The sequence below is a fragment of the Diaphorina citri genome, unplaced genomic scaffold (assembly GCF_000475195.1).
Source record: "Diaphorina citri unplaced genomic scaffold, Diaci psyllid genome assembly version 1.1 scaffold1214, whole genome shotgun sequence".
NCBI lineage: Eukaryota > Metazoa > Arthropoda > Insecta > Hemiptera > Psyllidae > Diaphorina > Diaphorina citri.
In genome coordinates, this window is record NW_007378643.1 from 70,105 (window position 1) to 86,321 (window position 16,217).

A 16,217-nucleotide genomic window follows, 5' to 3' on the forward strand; every position below is an offset into this window, starting at 1 on the left:
GAAAAACATCATGAGAAAACAAAACCGATATTTCCACCCATTCGACGTCAGACAAATAGATACCAAAACGGTTAAAACAGAGCCCCTTCACAACTTTTGTGGATATGACAGCATTACTCCTTTGCAACCAATTTCCATCAATAATTATTAATAGATTATAATCTTTTCGTCCTCGCGAGGCTGAGTGCACCCCGAAATGGAGAACGAACCTTATCTGTTCAGGAATACGTCCCGGGTGGGAGTTGAACCCGTTAGTCTCTTCTCTCTAGTATTTTTGTACGTACCAACTCGGAGCAAGGTCAAACTATTGGGCAGAATGTGAGCAGACGGGGACAGTACTTCCTGAGGGTTCTGAACTTTCTTGTAGTTGACGTAGAATCCGCCTTCGCTAATAGTTAGATTGGCTTCCTCTGTGGACAATAAGGGTTAGGTTACAAACAAAATTTGTAGGATTTTGTAGGATTTTTTTTATTTTATTGTTCAGAACAATTCAATCTCGAGCTCAATAAACTTTGAGCTGAACCCTCCTCGTCTAAAACTTTAGCAGAATAGCTAAAGTTTGTGTCGACTGAGGAGGGAACAGCTCAGGTCATTGGCAATTAATTCTTTCATAGATCTTCTCAGTAGCCTCCGTGGCCAACCTTCAGATCCGAAGTCCACCGCGCTAACCACCACACCACTGAGGTTGGTTCACAATACTTACTATGCGGCATCACAAGCCTGGTATAATGGAACAACTTGTTCTAATCTGACAGTCGAAATTAAAAAGAGAGAGAATGAGAAAGTACCTAATCAGTAGCCTCAGTGACCAACCTTCAGATCCGAAGTCCACCACGCTAACCACCACACCACTGAGGTTGGTTCACAATACTTACTATCTCTGGGGAAGCACTTGGTGGCCAGGGACAGCTCCAACATAGACATGCCAGGCTCCATGAGTAACTCCACAATTCTTGCTCCGGGAAATATGCGACTGGCGTCCGTAGCGTTGAGAGAACCCAAACTGTCCAAGTCTTGCGAATACAAAGCCTGCGTCGCCAACTTGGCAGACTTTAATCCTTCTTCTGTTGGAAATAAAGAAATGGTGAACCCATGATAAGACCTTATTTAGACTGTGGGAGTAAAGGGACTTTTCAGTCTCATTCTGGCAGGATAAACAAGGTATATTCTATTCTATTCTAAAGGACTTTAATCCTTCTTCTGTTGGAAATAAAGAAATGGTGAACCCATGAAATATATAAGACCTTATTTAGACTGTGGGAGTAAAGGGACTTTTCAGTCTCATTCTGGCAGGATAAACAAGGTATATTCTATTCTATTCTAAATTTACCAGGGGATCAGTCGTAGAACTAAAAAAGGATCCGTAAGGGGGGTTCTAAAGCCCCATGGGATTCAAAATTTAATAATGAGAAATCCTGGCCTAGAGCTTGGAGAAGCCTGGAGAGTTTGAATGGTAGCGCGCCTTATAAGCGCTATGGCGCTAGGTCTTACCTCCATGAACCAATAGGGTCAAATCTTCGGCTAGTTTCTTCTGGGCCCTCCTCTCTTCCGGTTTGTGCTGAAAATAGAACGAAAATTCCTTTTTAACGAAAAAAAAAAATGAACTTTTTTTAGATGTTTGATAGAGGGAACTACAACTGCTAAGGTCTTATCGTTCCGAAATCGAATAGAGAAGGAAGACAGGATAGGGAAAAAAGAACTTTTTTTAGATGTTTGATAGAGGGAACTACAACTGCTAAGGTCTTATCGTTCCGAAATCGAATAGAGAAGGAAGACAGGATAGGAGAAAGCCAGCCGTTTCGAGAACGAACATTATCCCATCAGGATAAAATCCGCCCCGGGCGGGAATAGAACCGGCGACCTAGCGCTTACAAGGCAGATGCACTACCAACTAAGCTAACTAGGCTGGCAGAGCACCTCTTAAGCAAGGTTTTATATACTTATTTGTAAACTTTACCTATGAAATATATAAGACCTTGTTTAGACTTAAAGGGACTACGGCGACCTAGCGCTTACAAGGCAGATGCACTACCAACTAAGCTAACTAGGCTGCCAGAGCACCTCTTAAGCAAGGTTTTATATACTTATTTGTAAACTTTACCTATGAAATATATAAGACCTTGTTTAGACTTAAAGGGACTCTTCAGTCTCATTCTGGCAGGATTAACAAGGTATATTCTAAAAAAAAGGAATGGCCGTATGGCGCTTACCTCGTTTTGTCTCTTGAAATCTTCTATCGCGGCCAGGCTATCGAACGAGAAGAGTTTGAGAAGGTCGTACACTTCAGAGTCCTTGGTTCGAATCAGATACTGGTACAATTCGAACGACGAGCTCAGCTTGGAATCCAGCCAGATGGCGTTGCGAGCAGACTTGCCGAATTTCTCACCACTTTCACTCTCGATGATAGGCGTTGTTAGACCTGAAAGTTTACAAATGGGAGTGTCAATAAACCACGTAATATATTATTTTTGCCACTGAAATTGAGAGTCGTTCGTAAAATTTCAATTATTTTAACGTTATTTTTTACTATGTTGTTGTTTTCAAATATCGGTAATTATTATTATTATTATTTATTTATTATATTCTATTATATTCTAAATTTACCAGGGGATCAGCCGTAGAACTAAAAAAGGACCCGTAAGGGGGGTTCTAAAGCCCCATGGGATTCAAAATTTAATAATGAGAAATCCTGGCCTAGAGCTTGGAGAGTTTGAATGGTAGCGCGCCTTATAAGCGCTAGGTCTTACCTCCATGAACCAATAGAGTCAAATCTTCGGCTAGTTTCTTCTGGGCCCTCCTCTCTTCCGGTTTCTGCTGAAAATAGAACGAAAATTCCTTTTTAACGAAAAAAAAAGAACTTTTTTTAGATGTTTGATAGAGGGAACTACAACTGCTAAGGTCTTATCGTCCCGAAATCGAATAGAGAAGGAAGACAGGATAGGAGAAAGCCAGCCGTTCCGAGAACGAACATTATCACTCGGACAACCGGTCAGAAACGTAAAATCCCTCTCCATAATTAATCAAAAAGGAGAAAAAAATCATCAAATATTCACCCAAGATTTCTGTCCATTTCCCATCCTGAGGGAAAAGGGGGAAACGGATTCAAAGGCAAATTAACCGAGTGAAAGAAGCACTTGTCAAATTGGTCCCTGGATACCTTTCAAATTCTTCAATCAAAGCTCTAAACTAGGCTGGCAACCCCTATCATTGAGAGTACATAAGAGGTATTAGTTCTAAGTTAGGTACATACCTACAAAGTTACCTACCTAGGTACCTACTTACTACCTATGTACCTACCTACCTAAAAACTTTGCAAATTACAAACCAGGTAACTTTTTTTTCTACTTTTCATTCCTTTTCTGCTTTTTTATTATGAAAAAAAATCTCATTTCCATCATTCCAGAAGAAAGTTTACAACTGGAAAATTTTACGCCAAATGAAACTCGTGAAATGAAAACCGCAAACCCTCACACCCTTATGCATTGATTGTCACAAATAGTCTCTCTCTCTCTCTCTCTCTCTCGCTCTCAGGGATAAGGGGAAAAGAGTGGATGGAGGAAAAGAGAATAAAAGAGAGTTATACAAAATACAGAAAGACAAGACACAAGAAAGAGAGAGGGATGAATAGGTAAGATAGAAATAACGAGAGGAAGAGGAGAAAAACAGAGACAGGAAGACAGGTTCAGAGGGGGGGCGAGGGGGGGGGGGAAGGTCTAAAAATAAGGGACAAAGGGGGGTAAAAAAAAGGGAAAATAAAGTCACCCAGAATGGGAGAGGGAGAAAGGGAAAAAGATGGGGAGAGAAAGAAGAGCATTAGACAAATGGAAGCAAAAAAAGGTTCTTTTTGCTCGTTCGTTGTGTATTTTTCTCTTCTTTTGAGAAAAAGCAAGAGCATCTTTTATGCTCCATTTTGTAAAACAACTGGGAAACTAAATAAAGTACCTATCCCTATAAATATATCTATAATATAACTAGATCTAAATAGCTTATAGCGATTCCAATCCAAGATGGCGCGGTAACTGCATAAGTAATGGACGTAATACTGGAAACAAAACGTTGCCTGATTGGCTAAAAGTCACGTGTGACATAAATTTGACCTTAAACATGACTAGATGACCAATGAAATGGAGGTTCAACTCAATGAGAGCCGCCGGTTAATTTATTTAGCCTAGTCAGCTCGGAGGGCGGAGGGTGATGCGTCTGCCTTGTAAGCGGTACGTCGCGTTGCGGGTTTGATGCCCGCCCGATCCGGAATTTATCTTGAACGGATAAGGTTCGTTCTCGGAACGGCTGGCTTTTTCCTATGCTCTTCACTCTCGGGACGGTAAGACCTAAGACCTAAGGAGTTCCAGTTTACTCTATCAAACCTTGTAAAAGAAAGATTCTTTGATTTCTCTGGGAATGTTCTTAATATTAGTAAAAAGAAAAAGCAAAGCTAAGGGGTAGATTACACTCTCCATTTGTACCTAATTTTAAAACGGAATCATAATAGCTGTTTTCTTTTGTTGAACAAACCGTAAATATGCAAGTCGTTTTAAATAAACAATTAAAATTATAGTAATTGCTTAATTAGAATTAGTACTCAGATATGATTATAGCAGAATTTTCTCTTAGTTACTAGTTCATTTTCATGATAATTGCCAAATGACTGAAACGAGCCAATATTGCACTTGGTTTTCATTGAATTGGTTAATTGGTTAACCATTGTTAATTGGTTAACTTAACCATTCATTGGGTGATTAATCTGATTATTATTGGCTAATTAGGTAGAGCTCAATTGACACGATTAGTCGGTGCAGTGTGGTGGAAATAGAGAGAAAATCGCTTTTAAATAGAAAGTTTTTACTAATAATTTATTTTCGTAAGGAAAACCGATATTTGCATTGAACTACCCTGTATATTTGAAAGAAATAACAATGAATTATTGTTATTGAATGCAAATTCTTTTCCTTCTTCTCCCCCCATTTGAAAGGTTTTCTAGCAAAATGGAAACGTCATGTGTCAATGCTGATGGCAATGTCACCAAGATAACACCTGATCAAGATCTTGTGGATTAATTGGTTAACTTAACCATTCATTGGGTGATTATTATTGGCTAATTAGAGCTCAATTGACACGATTAGTCGGTGCAGTGTGGTGGAAATAGAGAGAAAATCGCTTTTAAATAGAAAGTTTTTACTAATAATTTAAAAAAATAGAGTTTTCCAGTTTCCACTGAAAAGGTTCTTGGTTCCTATGTTTGTTCAGTCTAAAAGTGTGTCCAAACATGGTCGAGCCAGCCTAGTTAGCTTAGTTGGTAGTACGTCTGCCTTGTAAGCGCTAGGCCGTGGGTTCGATTCCCGCCCGGGGTGGATTTTATGCTGCTGGGATAATGTTCGTTCTCGGAACGGCTGGCTTTCTCCTAATATCCTGTCTTCCTTCTCTCTTTGATTTCGGGACGATAAGACCATAGCAGTTGCAGTTCCTTCTGTCAAACCTCTTAAGAAAAAAAAAAACATAGTCTACCTCGGCGATCGACGGATGCTCCAAATTTACGGAGTCTGGCCTACATTTAAAGAGAAAAATGAAGCTCCAAGGGGGGGGGACCAGGTTTGGATAAGTTCTTATGACAATTGCTTCTTGTTCCTTTCGGGCTTTAAGCTTCAAGTATGTGGATGATCTTCTCCAGTTTTTTAAGCATTTTTGATTTCCATTATGGTGCTCCATACACCTCTACCTCCACTCACCTCCATCTCCAGTGACCTCCATCTCAATTCACCTCCACCTCCACAAACGTTGACCAATATGAAATTAACATGAGAAAATGACATTGTTGTAATACTCCCACAAGTTCCAGGAATCCAGAATCGAGTAGGTAATAACTTACTATGCTCTCAGCCTCTCACCCTCCTGTATCCTTCTTTATCCAACCCTGTATTTTATATTTATTTATGTATTTATTTATTTATTTACTAAACTCAAATATGATGACGTCATAGTGTGTCCTAGAAAATCTCATGATATTAATCTCCAAGTCTCCATATTGCATACAGGGTGTTTAAATATGGCCGCCATGCTTGAAGATCAACAGAACTTTTCTTCGTCCAAACTTTCTTTTTTTTTCCAAATTTTTCTTCGTTGGCAAATGGTAATATGAACACACTAATTTTATTGATTAATTTATTTGTAATTTTGTATTAAGTACGTCTCGAGGCCGCTTCATGAAAAAAAAATCTGGTGTGAACATCACACGACTTTCTATTACATTTGCAGAATACGTAGGTATTTGAAAAGAAATAGAAAGTAAAATAAGGTAATAGAAAGTAAAAATGTAATAAAAGGGAAATTTGTTGACACAGGGGAGTATCGAACCCGCAACTTCTCAACTGTAAGTCATAGAGTATTAAAGAAAAGCTAGGATAAAAGACAGTGGGAACAAAAGATCGTCCTTTCCAAACCATCCGGTTGAGTGGAAGAGCTTGGAAAGAAAAGCCGGACTGTTTTCTTGAACGAAGAAAATAAAAAAAAATAAATAAACAGATTTGAAAAAGAAAAAAAAAAATGGATTTGATAGATTGAACTGAAACAGATAAGGTCTTATCGTCCCGAAAGCGAAGAGAGAAGGAAGACAGGACAGAAGAAAGCCAGCCGTTCCGAGAACGGACCTTACCCATTCAGGATAATCGAACTGGGGACCTAGAGTTAACTTTTCTCGTTCAGTTACCTAAAGCCTATCTCGAGAAATCAGTAATTAGCCGTTCCAAGAACGAACCCTGTCTACCCTCGCCCTAGCGCTTACAAGGCAGACGCGGCAAATACTATTTTGCCATATTTTCCGAAAATAAGTGCTTTTTTTTAGTGCCATACCTATTTTGGAAAAATAGGGTAAGTGTACCATTTATTTGCCCACCTAAAAAACGTACCATTTATTGGCCCACCTGTACCATACGCCACATAAGTCTGAACTGGACGAACTTTTTCAAGATCCAATTTCATCAAAAGAAAGGGCTAAAAACTGCTAGCGAACCAGTGCTATTCAAAAATTGTAGTCATAAAAACAAAAATTAGAAAAATAAATGTTGGCAGGTGGGCCATAAATGGTACGTTTTTTAGGTGGGCGAATAAATGGTACACTTACCCTAAATGTCAGCCATATTCTGCCGATCTTGAGAAGGCCATAGTGGGAATTCAGGTTTATACCTTGTCAAAACTCCCTCCTACCCCACAAAACGGAGGAACCACCAAACTTGATGTTTGTACTCTGCAAGGAAAACAAGAAACCCCCCTAACTTTTTACATAAGAAATGACCATTTATTTATAATTTTTACCCATTTGCAACTGCTCCATTGTAGGTAGTCTAATACTCTGTATGAAGAATAAGAAGAAGACGACGAAAAAGAAAAACAACAACCACAAGAAGAAGAATAGGTAGCACGACGCGCGACGAAATTCTCATCTCATGACTCTCAATTTCACAACTGTATTTCTGACATCTCCACTAATTTCCGTCTACTTTGCATATTGCATAATCTAGTAAATAAACGGCGTTCATACAAATTACAACACTTATTCAATGTACCTACTGTTAGTTGCAGGGCGGTTGTAAGGGTCAACACAGACAAGTTCAATTCATTACTTTAACTTTAAACTTGGATCTTACTTTGTTCAGTCAAATAAGCAGGTCATTGACATTAGACTAGTCTCTCTCTCTCTCTCCCTCTCCCTCTCTCTCTCTCTCTCTCTCTCTCTCTCTCTCTCTCTCTCTCTCTCTCTCTCTTAACCAGTTAGATGGTTTATCTACTTTTACATTATTTACATAATGTCATTCAGTAAATGATGATAATAATAATAATAAATAGATACGTAGGTAGTAATAATAATAACAATAATAAATATCAGTAATAATAACTCCTCGTGGGTTAATTTCCATTATCCCCCTTCTCCTTTGAATATATTCTCTGCTCCTCCTCCTCCACTCTTCTCTCTCTCTCTCTCTTTCTCTCTCTCTCTCATCCCACTCTAAATAAGCGTAGAGCAGAAAAAAAAATCCATTTGTTTATTTTAAAAAGTTCGAAAAAAATTAAAGAGAGGAAATGTTTTTCATTAATTAAATTAAACAATAATAATCAGAGCCGAAAAAACTTCGACCCCGCCGGGAATCGAACCTGGAACCTCCAGCGTGCAAGTGTAATACCCACTGGATCATGGAGGTTCTGCCTGACATTAGAGTTTACGTGGCTATAGGTATACCTGCAAAATGGAAAGAACCAATACTTTTTCTGGGTATTCCTGGAATCCTGGAAACTGAAAACCTAATACAGTAGAACCTCGATTTTCTTCAACTAATTGGAACCGGGAGTAGTTGGAATGATCGAGGTTGAAATGAGATAGGATATCCTTTGAAAGATAGAAAAAAACAATGGATTTTGGAGTTGAAATAATGGAAGTTGAAATAATCGAGGTTCTACTGTACATAGGTAGTGTTCTCTCGAGTTATTTTTATACTGGATACAAACAAGACGGATCGTCCGATATTGTTTTCGATATTGTTTTCGTATTATTGTTTTCGATATTGTTTTCGAAGAAAACAGCTCATCTCAGAACAAACAGAAGGTTTTCCGCTCTCGAAAACTAAAAGGAAAAGAGAGAAATAGAACAGAACCAAATTCAGGTCAAGGGGATAGAATCTCTTGGAGCTAGGAAATTCTTATAATAGCCACACTTTGTGACGAATGCTCCAGGTCACGAGGATAAACAACATATGACTGGTGAGTATCTGGATGGGTGACCATCTGGGGACATCTCGTCTAGCCTTTTCCGGGTGCACTCAGTCTCGTAAGGACAACCATTTTTTTTACTTTTTACTACCAACATTTTGAGAAAGTGGGCATTGCAATCGAATCGACAATAGGTAGTTCCTAGGTATCTTAGGTAGTTAAAAAAAAGCATGCAAGTCGCGCTATGTCAAACTTGGCTGTTACGCCTTTCTCTCTCTCTCTCTCTTCCTTCTTCTTCTACTTCTTCTTGTACCGTTTTACCGTGACAGAGTATTCTCCTGGAGTTCTTCCACCTCTCTCTTCCTACTCCCCCTCCTTCGCCCCCTCCTACGTCTTGTCTCCTCCCCATCTCATTATTTCTACGTCTAACACACCTGGTATAATTCTCCATGTCGGATAATCCATTCAATACTCTGACATCAATTCCTTGAGGCTGCCGGTGTGGGCGATATCGACAGGGTGGTTCAGAAATCGTCTAACACACCTGGTATAGTTCTCCATGTCGGATAATCCATTCAATACTCTGACATCAATTCCTTGAGGCTGCCGGTGTGGGCGATATCGACAGGGTGGTTCAGAAATGAGTCCCCGAGGAAGGGTAGCGTAAAACGTAAAATCGGACGTGAGTTCGCGGCCACAACAGCGATCATGGATCCTCGCCGAGAACATCAACCATCGCAGAAAATACTCAGCCCGATTTCTTGACTTTCTTGAGTGAAAATCCCTTAATAATAGGTATGTTACCTATCACCTATCGTACCTATGTTCTATGTACATATCGTACCTATGTGATTTCGCGATTATGTTCGCGGATTTGGCGATTATGTTCGCGGATTTCGCGATTATGTTCGCGGAAATTTCTTGACTTTCTTGAGTGAAAATCCCTTAAATGTAGGCTTGCCAAACGTCTCGAATTGGCCGGGACAGTCCCGAATTTCAAGGGGTGTCCCGGCGTCCCGTTCAGTTTTTCATTTTGGGGCGTTTTGTCCCGAATTTCCGTTTTTGTCCCAGAAAAAATCCACTCACCTCTACTCACCTCCACCTCCATACACCTCCGCCTCCACTCACCTCTACTCACCTCCACCTCCATACACCTCCGCCTCCACTCACCTCTACTCACCTCCACCTCCATACACCTCCGCCTCCACTCACCTCTACTCACCTCCACCTCCATACACCTCCGCCTCCACTCACCTCTACTCACCTCCACCTCCATACACCTCCGCCTCCACTCACCTCTACTCACCTCCACCTCCATACACCTCCGCCTCCACTCACCTCTACTCACCTCCACCTCCATACACCTCCGCCTCCACTCACCTCTACTCACCTCCACCTCCATACACCTCCGCCTCCACTCACCTCTACTCACCTCCACCTCCATACACCTCCGCCTCCACTCACCTCTACTCACCTCCACCTCCATACACCTCCGCCTCCACTCACCTCTACTCACCTCCACCTCCATACACCTCCGCCTCCACTCACCTCTACTCACCTCCACCTCCATACACCTCCGCCTCCACTCACCTCTACTCACCTCCACCTCCATACACCTCCGCCTCCACTCACCTCTACTCACCTCCACCTCCATACACCTCCGCCTCCACTCACCTCTACTCACCTCCACCTCCATACACCTCCGCCTCCACTCACCTCTACTCACCTCCACCTCCATACACCTCCGCCTCCACTCACCTCTACTCACCTCCACCTCCATACACCTCCGCCTCCACTCACCTCTACTCACCTCCACCTCCATACACCTCCGCCTCCACTCACCTCTACTCACCTCCACCTCCATACACCTCCGCCTCCACTCACCTCTACTCACCTCCACCTCCATACACCTCCGCCTCCACTCACCTCTACTCACCTCCACCTCCATACACCTCCGCCTCCACTCACCTCTACTCACCTCCACCTCCATACACCTCCGCCTCCACTCACCTCTACTCACCTCCACCTCCATACACCTCCGCCTCCACTCACCTCTACTCACCTCCACCTCCATACACCTCCGCCTCCACTCACCTCTACTCACCTCCACCTCCATACACCTCCGCCTCCACTCACCTCTACTCACCTCCACCTCCATACACCTCCGCCTCCACTCACCTCTACTCACCTCCACCTCCATACACCTCCGCCTCCACTCACCTCTACTCACCTCCACCTCCATACACCTCCGCCTCCACTCACCTCTACTCACCTCCACCTCCATACACCTCCGCCTCCACTCACCTCTACTCACCTCCACCTCCATACACCTCCGCCTCCACTCACCTCTACTCACCTCCACCTCCATACACCTCCGCCTCCACTCACCTCTACTCACCTCCACCTCCATACACCTCCGCCTCCACTCACCTCTACTCACCTCCACCTCCATACACCTCCGCCTCCACTCACCTCTACTCACCTCCACCTCCATACACCTCCGCCTCCACTCACCTCTACTCACCTCCACCTCCATACACCTCCGCCTCCACTCACCTCTACTCACCTCCACCTCCATACACCTCCGCCTCCACTCACCTCTACTCACCTCCACCTCCATACACCTCCGCCTCCACTCACCTCTACTCACCTCCACCTCCATACACCTCCGCCTCCACTCACCTCTACTCACCTCCACCTCCATACACCTCCGCCTCCACTCACCTCTACTCACCTCCACCTCCATACACCTCCGCCTCCACTCACCTCTACTCACCTCCACCTCCATACACCTCCGCCTCCACTCACCTCTACTCACCTCCACCTCCATACACCTCCGCCTCCACTCACCTCTACTCACCTCCACCTCCATACACCTCCGCCTCCACTCACCTCTACTCACCTCCACCTCCATACACCTCCGCCTCCACTCACCTCTACTCACCTCCACCTCCATACACCTCCGCCTCCACTCACCTCTACTCACCTCCACCTCCATACACCTCCGCCTCCACTCACCTCTACTCACCTCCACCTCCATACACCTCCGCCTCCACTCACCTCTACTCACCTCCACCTCCACACACCTCCACCTCCACTCACCTCCACCTCCATACACCTCCGCCTCCTCTCACCTCCACCTTCATACACCTCTACCTCCACTCACCTCCATCTCCAGTGACCTCCACCTCCATTCACCTCTACCTCCATACACTCCACCTTAATTCACCTCCACCTCCATTCAACACCACCTCCCCCCAACTCCACCTCCATTCACCTCTACCTCCACTCACCTCCATCTCCTAGTTGACGCTAAACCGGTCTTAAATGATCGACTGAAGTGTTATCTAAAACTTTCTCGCTTTGAGTTCATAGGTCGTCGCGACTCACCTCCATCTCCAGTGACCTCCACCTCCATACACTCCACCTAAATTCACCTCCACCTCCACTCACCTCCACCTCCACAAACGTTGACCAATATTAAATTAACATGAGAAAATGACATTGTTGTAATACTCCCACAAGTTCCAGGAATCCAGAATCGAGTAGGTAATAACTTACTATGCTCTCAGCCTCTCACCCTCCTGTATCCTTCTTTATCCAACCCTGTATTCTATATTTATTTATGTATTTATTTATTTACTGAACTCAAATATGATGACGTCATAGTGTGTCCTAGAAAATCTCATGATATTAATCTCCAATTCTACATATTGCATACAGGGTGTTTAAATATGGCCGCCATGCTTGAAGATCAACAGAACTTTTCTTCGTCCAAACTTTCTTCTTTTTTTTTCGAATTTTTCTTCGTTGGCAAATGGTAATATGAACACTCTAATTTTATTGATTAATTTATTTGTAATTTTGTATAAGTACGTCTCGAGGCCGCTTCATGAAAAAAAAAATGAAAAATCGTGACGAAGAAAAATTCGTTCCGTGGATTGTAGATTGTAGAAGAAGAAGAAAATACCTAGGGAATGTAGGGCAATTATTATATTGTTTGGTACTCAATATTGTTTTTTTTTTCACCCTGTAGCTAAGGTATGTTGTATTTTGACTTTGAATGAAAAGGTATGTAAATGCGTACCGCTACTATGTAAAGATATATGCAGGTACCTACTTACTTTATTTTGCCTTTCTCAAAAGTAATGAATTTTGGATGTCGCTCCTTCTTCTTTTTCTCCTCCTTTTCTTCTTCTTCTATTACTTCTTCTCCTCCTTCTTCCTATTTATCTTGTTAATCACCTTTCCTCCTTCTCCTTATTTTTTTTCCTCCTCCTTCCTCTTTTTCTTCCTCGTCTTCTTCTTCTTGTTTCTCATCCTATTTCTTCCTCTCCCTTCATTTTTACTTTCCTTATCCTATAGGAAGGAAAGTAATGTAATCGGGTCAAATTTTCGATGGTCAGATTTTAGTGCCAAAACACGTTTTGAGGTCCCTAGAGCCTAAATCCAAAGTTTCAGCCATTGGTCCGTGTGTGTGTCTCTGTGTCTGTCTGTCTGTAAACAAAATATCTCAAGAACGGTAAGAGCTAGAGACTTGAAATTTGATATGTAGATGTCAAATGTGACAAGGATGCGACACGAAACTTTTGGTTAAGACCGGCGCAACGCTTGGCGGCATTTTAGCGCTTTTTGGCGTTTTTCGGTGTAATTTAACAATATCTTGGGAACGGTATAAGCTAAAGTTCATAAATGTGACAAGGATGCAACACAAAACGTTTGCTTGAGATGGTTGCTGCGCTTGGCGGTATTTTGACCGCTTTTGGACAGATTTCGACCGTTTTTTGGCGGTTTTCAGCTATACTGACTAAACGGTTAGAGATATTGTAAAAGTTACTATAGAACATAAAAATAAGCATCATTCAATAGGATAAGGAAAGTCGTGTGATGTTCACAACAGATTTTCTAAGTGTGTATTTATATTTACACATCATTGGTAGGTACAGATCTACTTATTACCTAGCTATTTGCGAGCTTTTAGAGGTGATGGTGTTGTTAGTCTATTATTTTTGTTATGTCATGGTAGTAGATATCAACATAAATATATGTACTATACGGTACTTATTATTAACATGAAAATAAAAGGAAAACATTGCGAAGTTAAAATTGAGAGAAGGTTGAAGGAATTGAGATCCAGCATTTTCGGCAGATACGAAAGCGGACCTTTTTCTAAACGAGGTCTGCAGTTCACCGAACTACTCGTAGGTACCTTCAACATTCCTTCATTCTACCCCCTATTATGAGGTTCATAAGATGTAAGCACACAGTCATTGCCATAAGGTCCCGCTTTTTTACGACAGTCTTTTTATTTTTATGGATTACAGACTATGTCATAAGATACGTCATAAGATGTTGCTGTATGACCTTCGGATTTGAAAGTTTTACTGCTTCGCTTATCAGTGCCGTATGGTGACATTTTCAAAAGGGGAAGCTATAAACCTATTCCTAGAGACCTAGACAGTAGACAGTGCAGTGGTTGTTGTTATGAACAGGGCTAGGCTATGAAAGGTGAGAAAAAAAATCCATTATTGATTTTTTAAATCGTTTTTTTCTTCTATTTACATAGCCTAATCCTAGTCTAGGCCTGTTTATAGCCGCCAACCGCCAACCAGTACCTATACCGATCTGCTGGTGTTCGTGGAACCGACCTTGAATAATCAGTTGCTATTTTCGGTAAGTAAGTGGTAAGTTAGGGGAATAGGGGAGATAAAACCCCGTAAAAAGGGGAAGGGGGAGCGCTGTTTCCCCTAGATTCCCTAAAGAGCACGCCATCGCCACTGTTGTTAATAAAATATTGTCTGCAATGCTGTAAAACCACGTTCGGAATCCTAAGATTGCCCCAAATACAGACCCTTGGCAACAGTGGATAGTATGTACCTATAAGTTAGAAAACGTTGTGGATAGAAAACTCGCCTTAGACTCGGTTTTTTTTTCCGGTAAGGCGCTTTAACTATAGCTACGGTTGGTAGTATGTCGTTCGCGCCGACTCCCCAGATGGATCAAATCATATTGTACAGCTTAAATGTAAATGCGTACCGCTACTATGTAAAGGTATATGCAGGTACCTACTTACTTTATTTTGCCATTCTCAAAAGTAATGAACTTTGGATGTTGCTCCTTCTTCTTTTTCTCCTTTTCTTCTTCTTCTATTACTTCTTCTCCTCTTTCTTCCTATTTATCTTGTTAATCACCTTTCCTCCTTCTCCTTATTTTTTTTTCTTTCTCCTTCTTTTTCTCCTCCTCCTCCTTCGTCTTTTTCTTCTTCCTCGTCTTCTTCTTCTTGTTTCTCATCCTATTTCTTCCTCTCCCTTCATTTTTGGTCATAATTTACATTTTTTATTTACTTTCTTTTTTCTACCTCAGTACATAATGTTCGACACATAAAGGGAGCTTGCTCATCAGATTCAGGGCCCCATGGGGCCTTCAGGGGGCCCCCTTACGGCCCTTTTTGTAAACGAGGTCTGCAGTTCACCGAACTACTCGTAGGTACCTTCAACAATCCTTCATTCTACCCCCTATTATGAGGTTCATAAGATGTAAGCACACAGTCATTGCCATAAGGTCCCGCTTTTTTACGACAGTCTTTTTATTTTTATGGATTAGAGACTATGTCATAAGATACGTCATAAGATGTTGCTGTATGACCTTCGGATTTGAAAGTTTTACGGCTTCGCTTATCAGTGCCGTATGGTGGCATTTACAGAAGGGGAAGCTAATATAAATCCATTCCTACCATCAGTAGACAGTGCAGTGGTTGTGGTTATGAACAGGGCTAAGCTATAGCCATTTTCTCTTTTCATAGAGAAAAAAAAAATCAATTACCTGCCTGTCAATTTTTGTAAATTGTTTTTTTCTTCTTCTTCTTCTTCTTCTTCTTCTTCTTCTTCTTCTTCTTCTTCTTCTTTCTATTTGTATGGCCTAGCCGAGCCTAGCCTTGTTTTTGTTTATAACCACCAACCAGTATACCGATCTGCTGTTGTTCTTTGAACCCAGCTTGAATAATGAGTTACTAGGTATATTTTCGGTAATTGGTAAGTAGGGGAAGGAAAGGAAGAAAGTGTTGAGGGGAAGGAGAAGCGGTGTTTTCCCTAAATTCCCTGAAGACTACGCCACTGGTGTTAATAAAATATTGTCTGTAATGCTGTAAAACCTCACTCGGAGCCCTAAGATTGCCCCAAATACAGATCCTTGGCAACAGTGGATAGTACCTATACGACAGAGAACTAGCCTTGCAGCCGTTAGATCTGGGTTTGTTATTCCCGTGGTCCATTATAAAGAAGAAAAAAAATCTTTCATAAACATTAAATATTATGGTGAAGTGTAAAATTGATTCCAGGAATTCAGCTAGATGAGTACGAAATCGATGGAAATCTGTGTGTTTTTTTTTATTATTATTTTTTTTATATATATATATGATGGTATGTTCGCGGATTTGGTGATTTTGTTCGCGGATTTCGCGATTATGTTCGCGGCTTTCGCGATTATGTTCGCGGATTTGGCGATTATGTTCGCGGATTTCG

The 16,217-nt window shown here is 41.8% G+C and overlaps 1 protein-coding gene across 1 annotated transcript in view; it reads right to left on the minus strand.

Annotated features, from left to right (window-relative positions):
• Window positions 1-210: 210 nt before the first annotated feature.
• The window catches only part of LOC103514741 (tyrosine--tRNA ligase, mitochondrial-like), a gene marked incomplete at its 5' end in the record, with an annotated part of 24,613 nt that continues 8,606 nt past the window's right edge, over window positions 211-16,217 (minus strand). Inside the window, 5 exons of the mRNA XM_008479645.1 lie at window positions 211-410; window positions 876-1,064; window positions 1,492-1,558; window positions 2,211-2,425; window positions 2,748-2,814. Of these exons, the coding sequence (XP_008477867.1) occupies window positions 211-410; window positions 876-1,064; window positions 1,492-1,558; window positions 2,211-2,425; window positions 2,748-2,814 (738 nt within the window). The remainder of the gene's footprint in view (window positions 411-875; window positions 1,065-1,491; window positions 1,559-2,210; window positions 2,426-2,747; window positions 2,815-16,217) is intronic.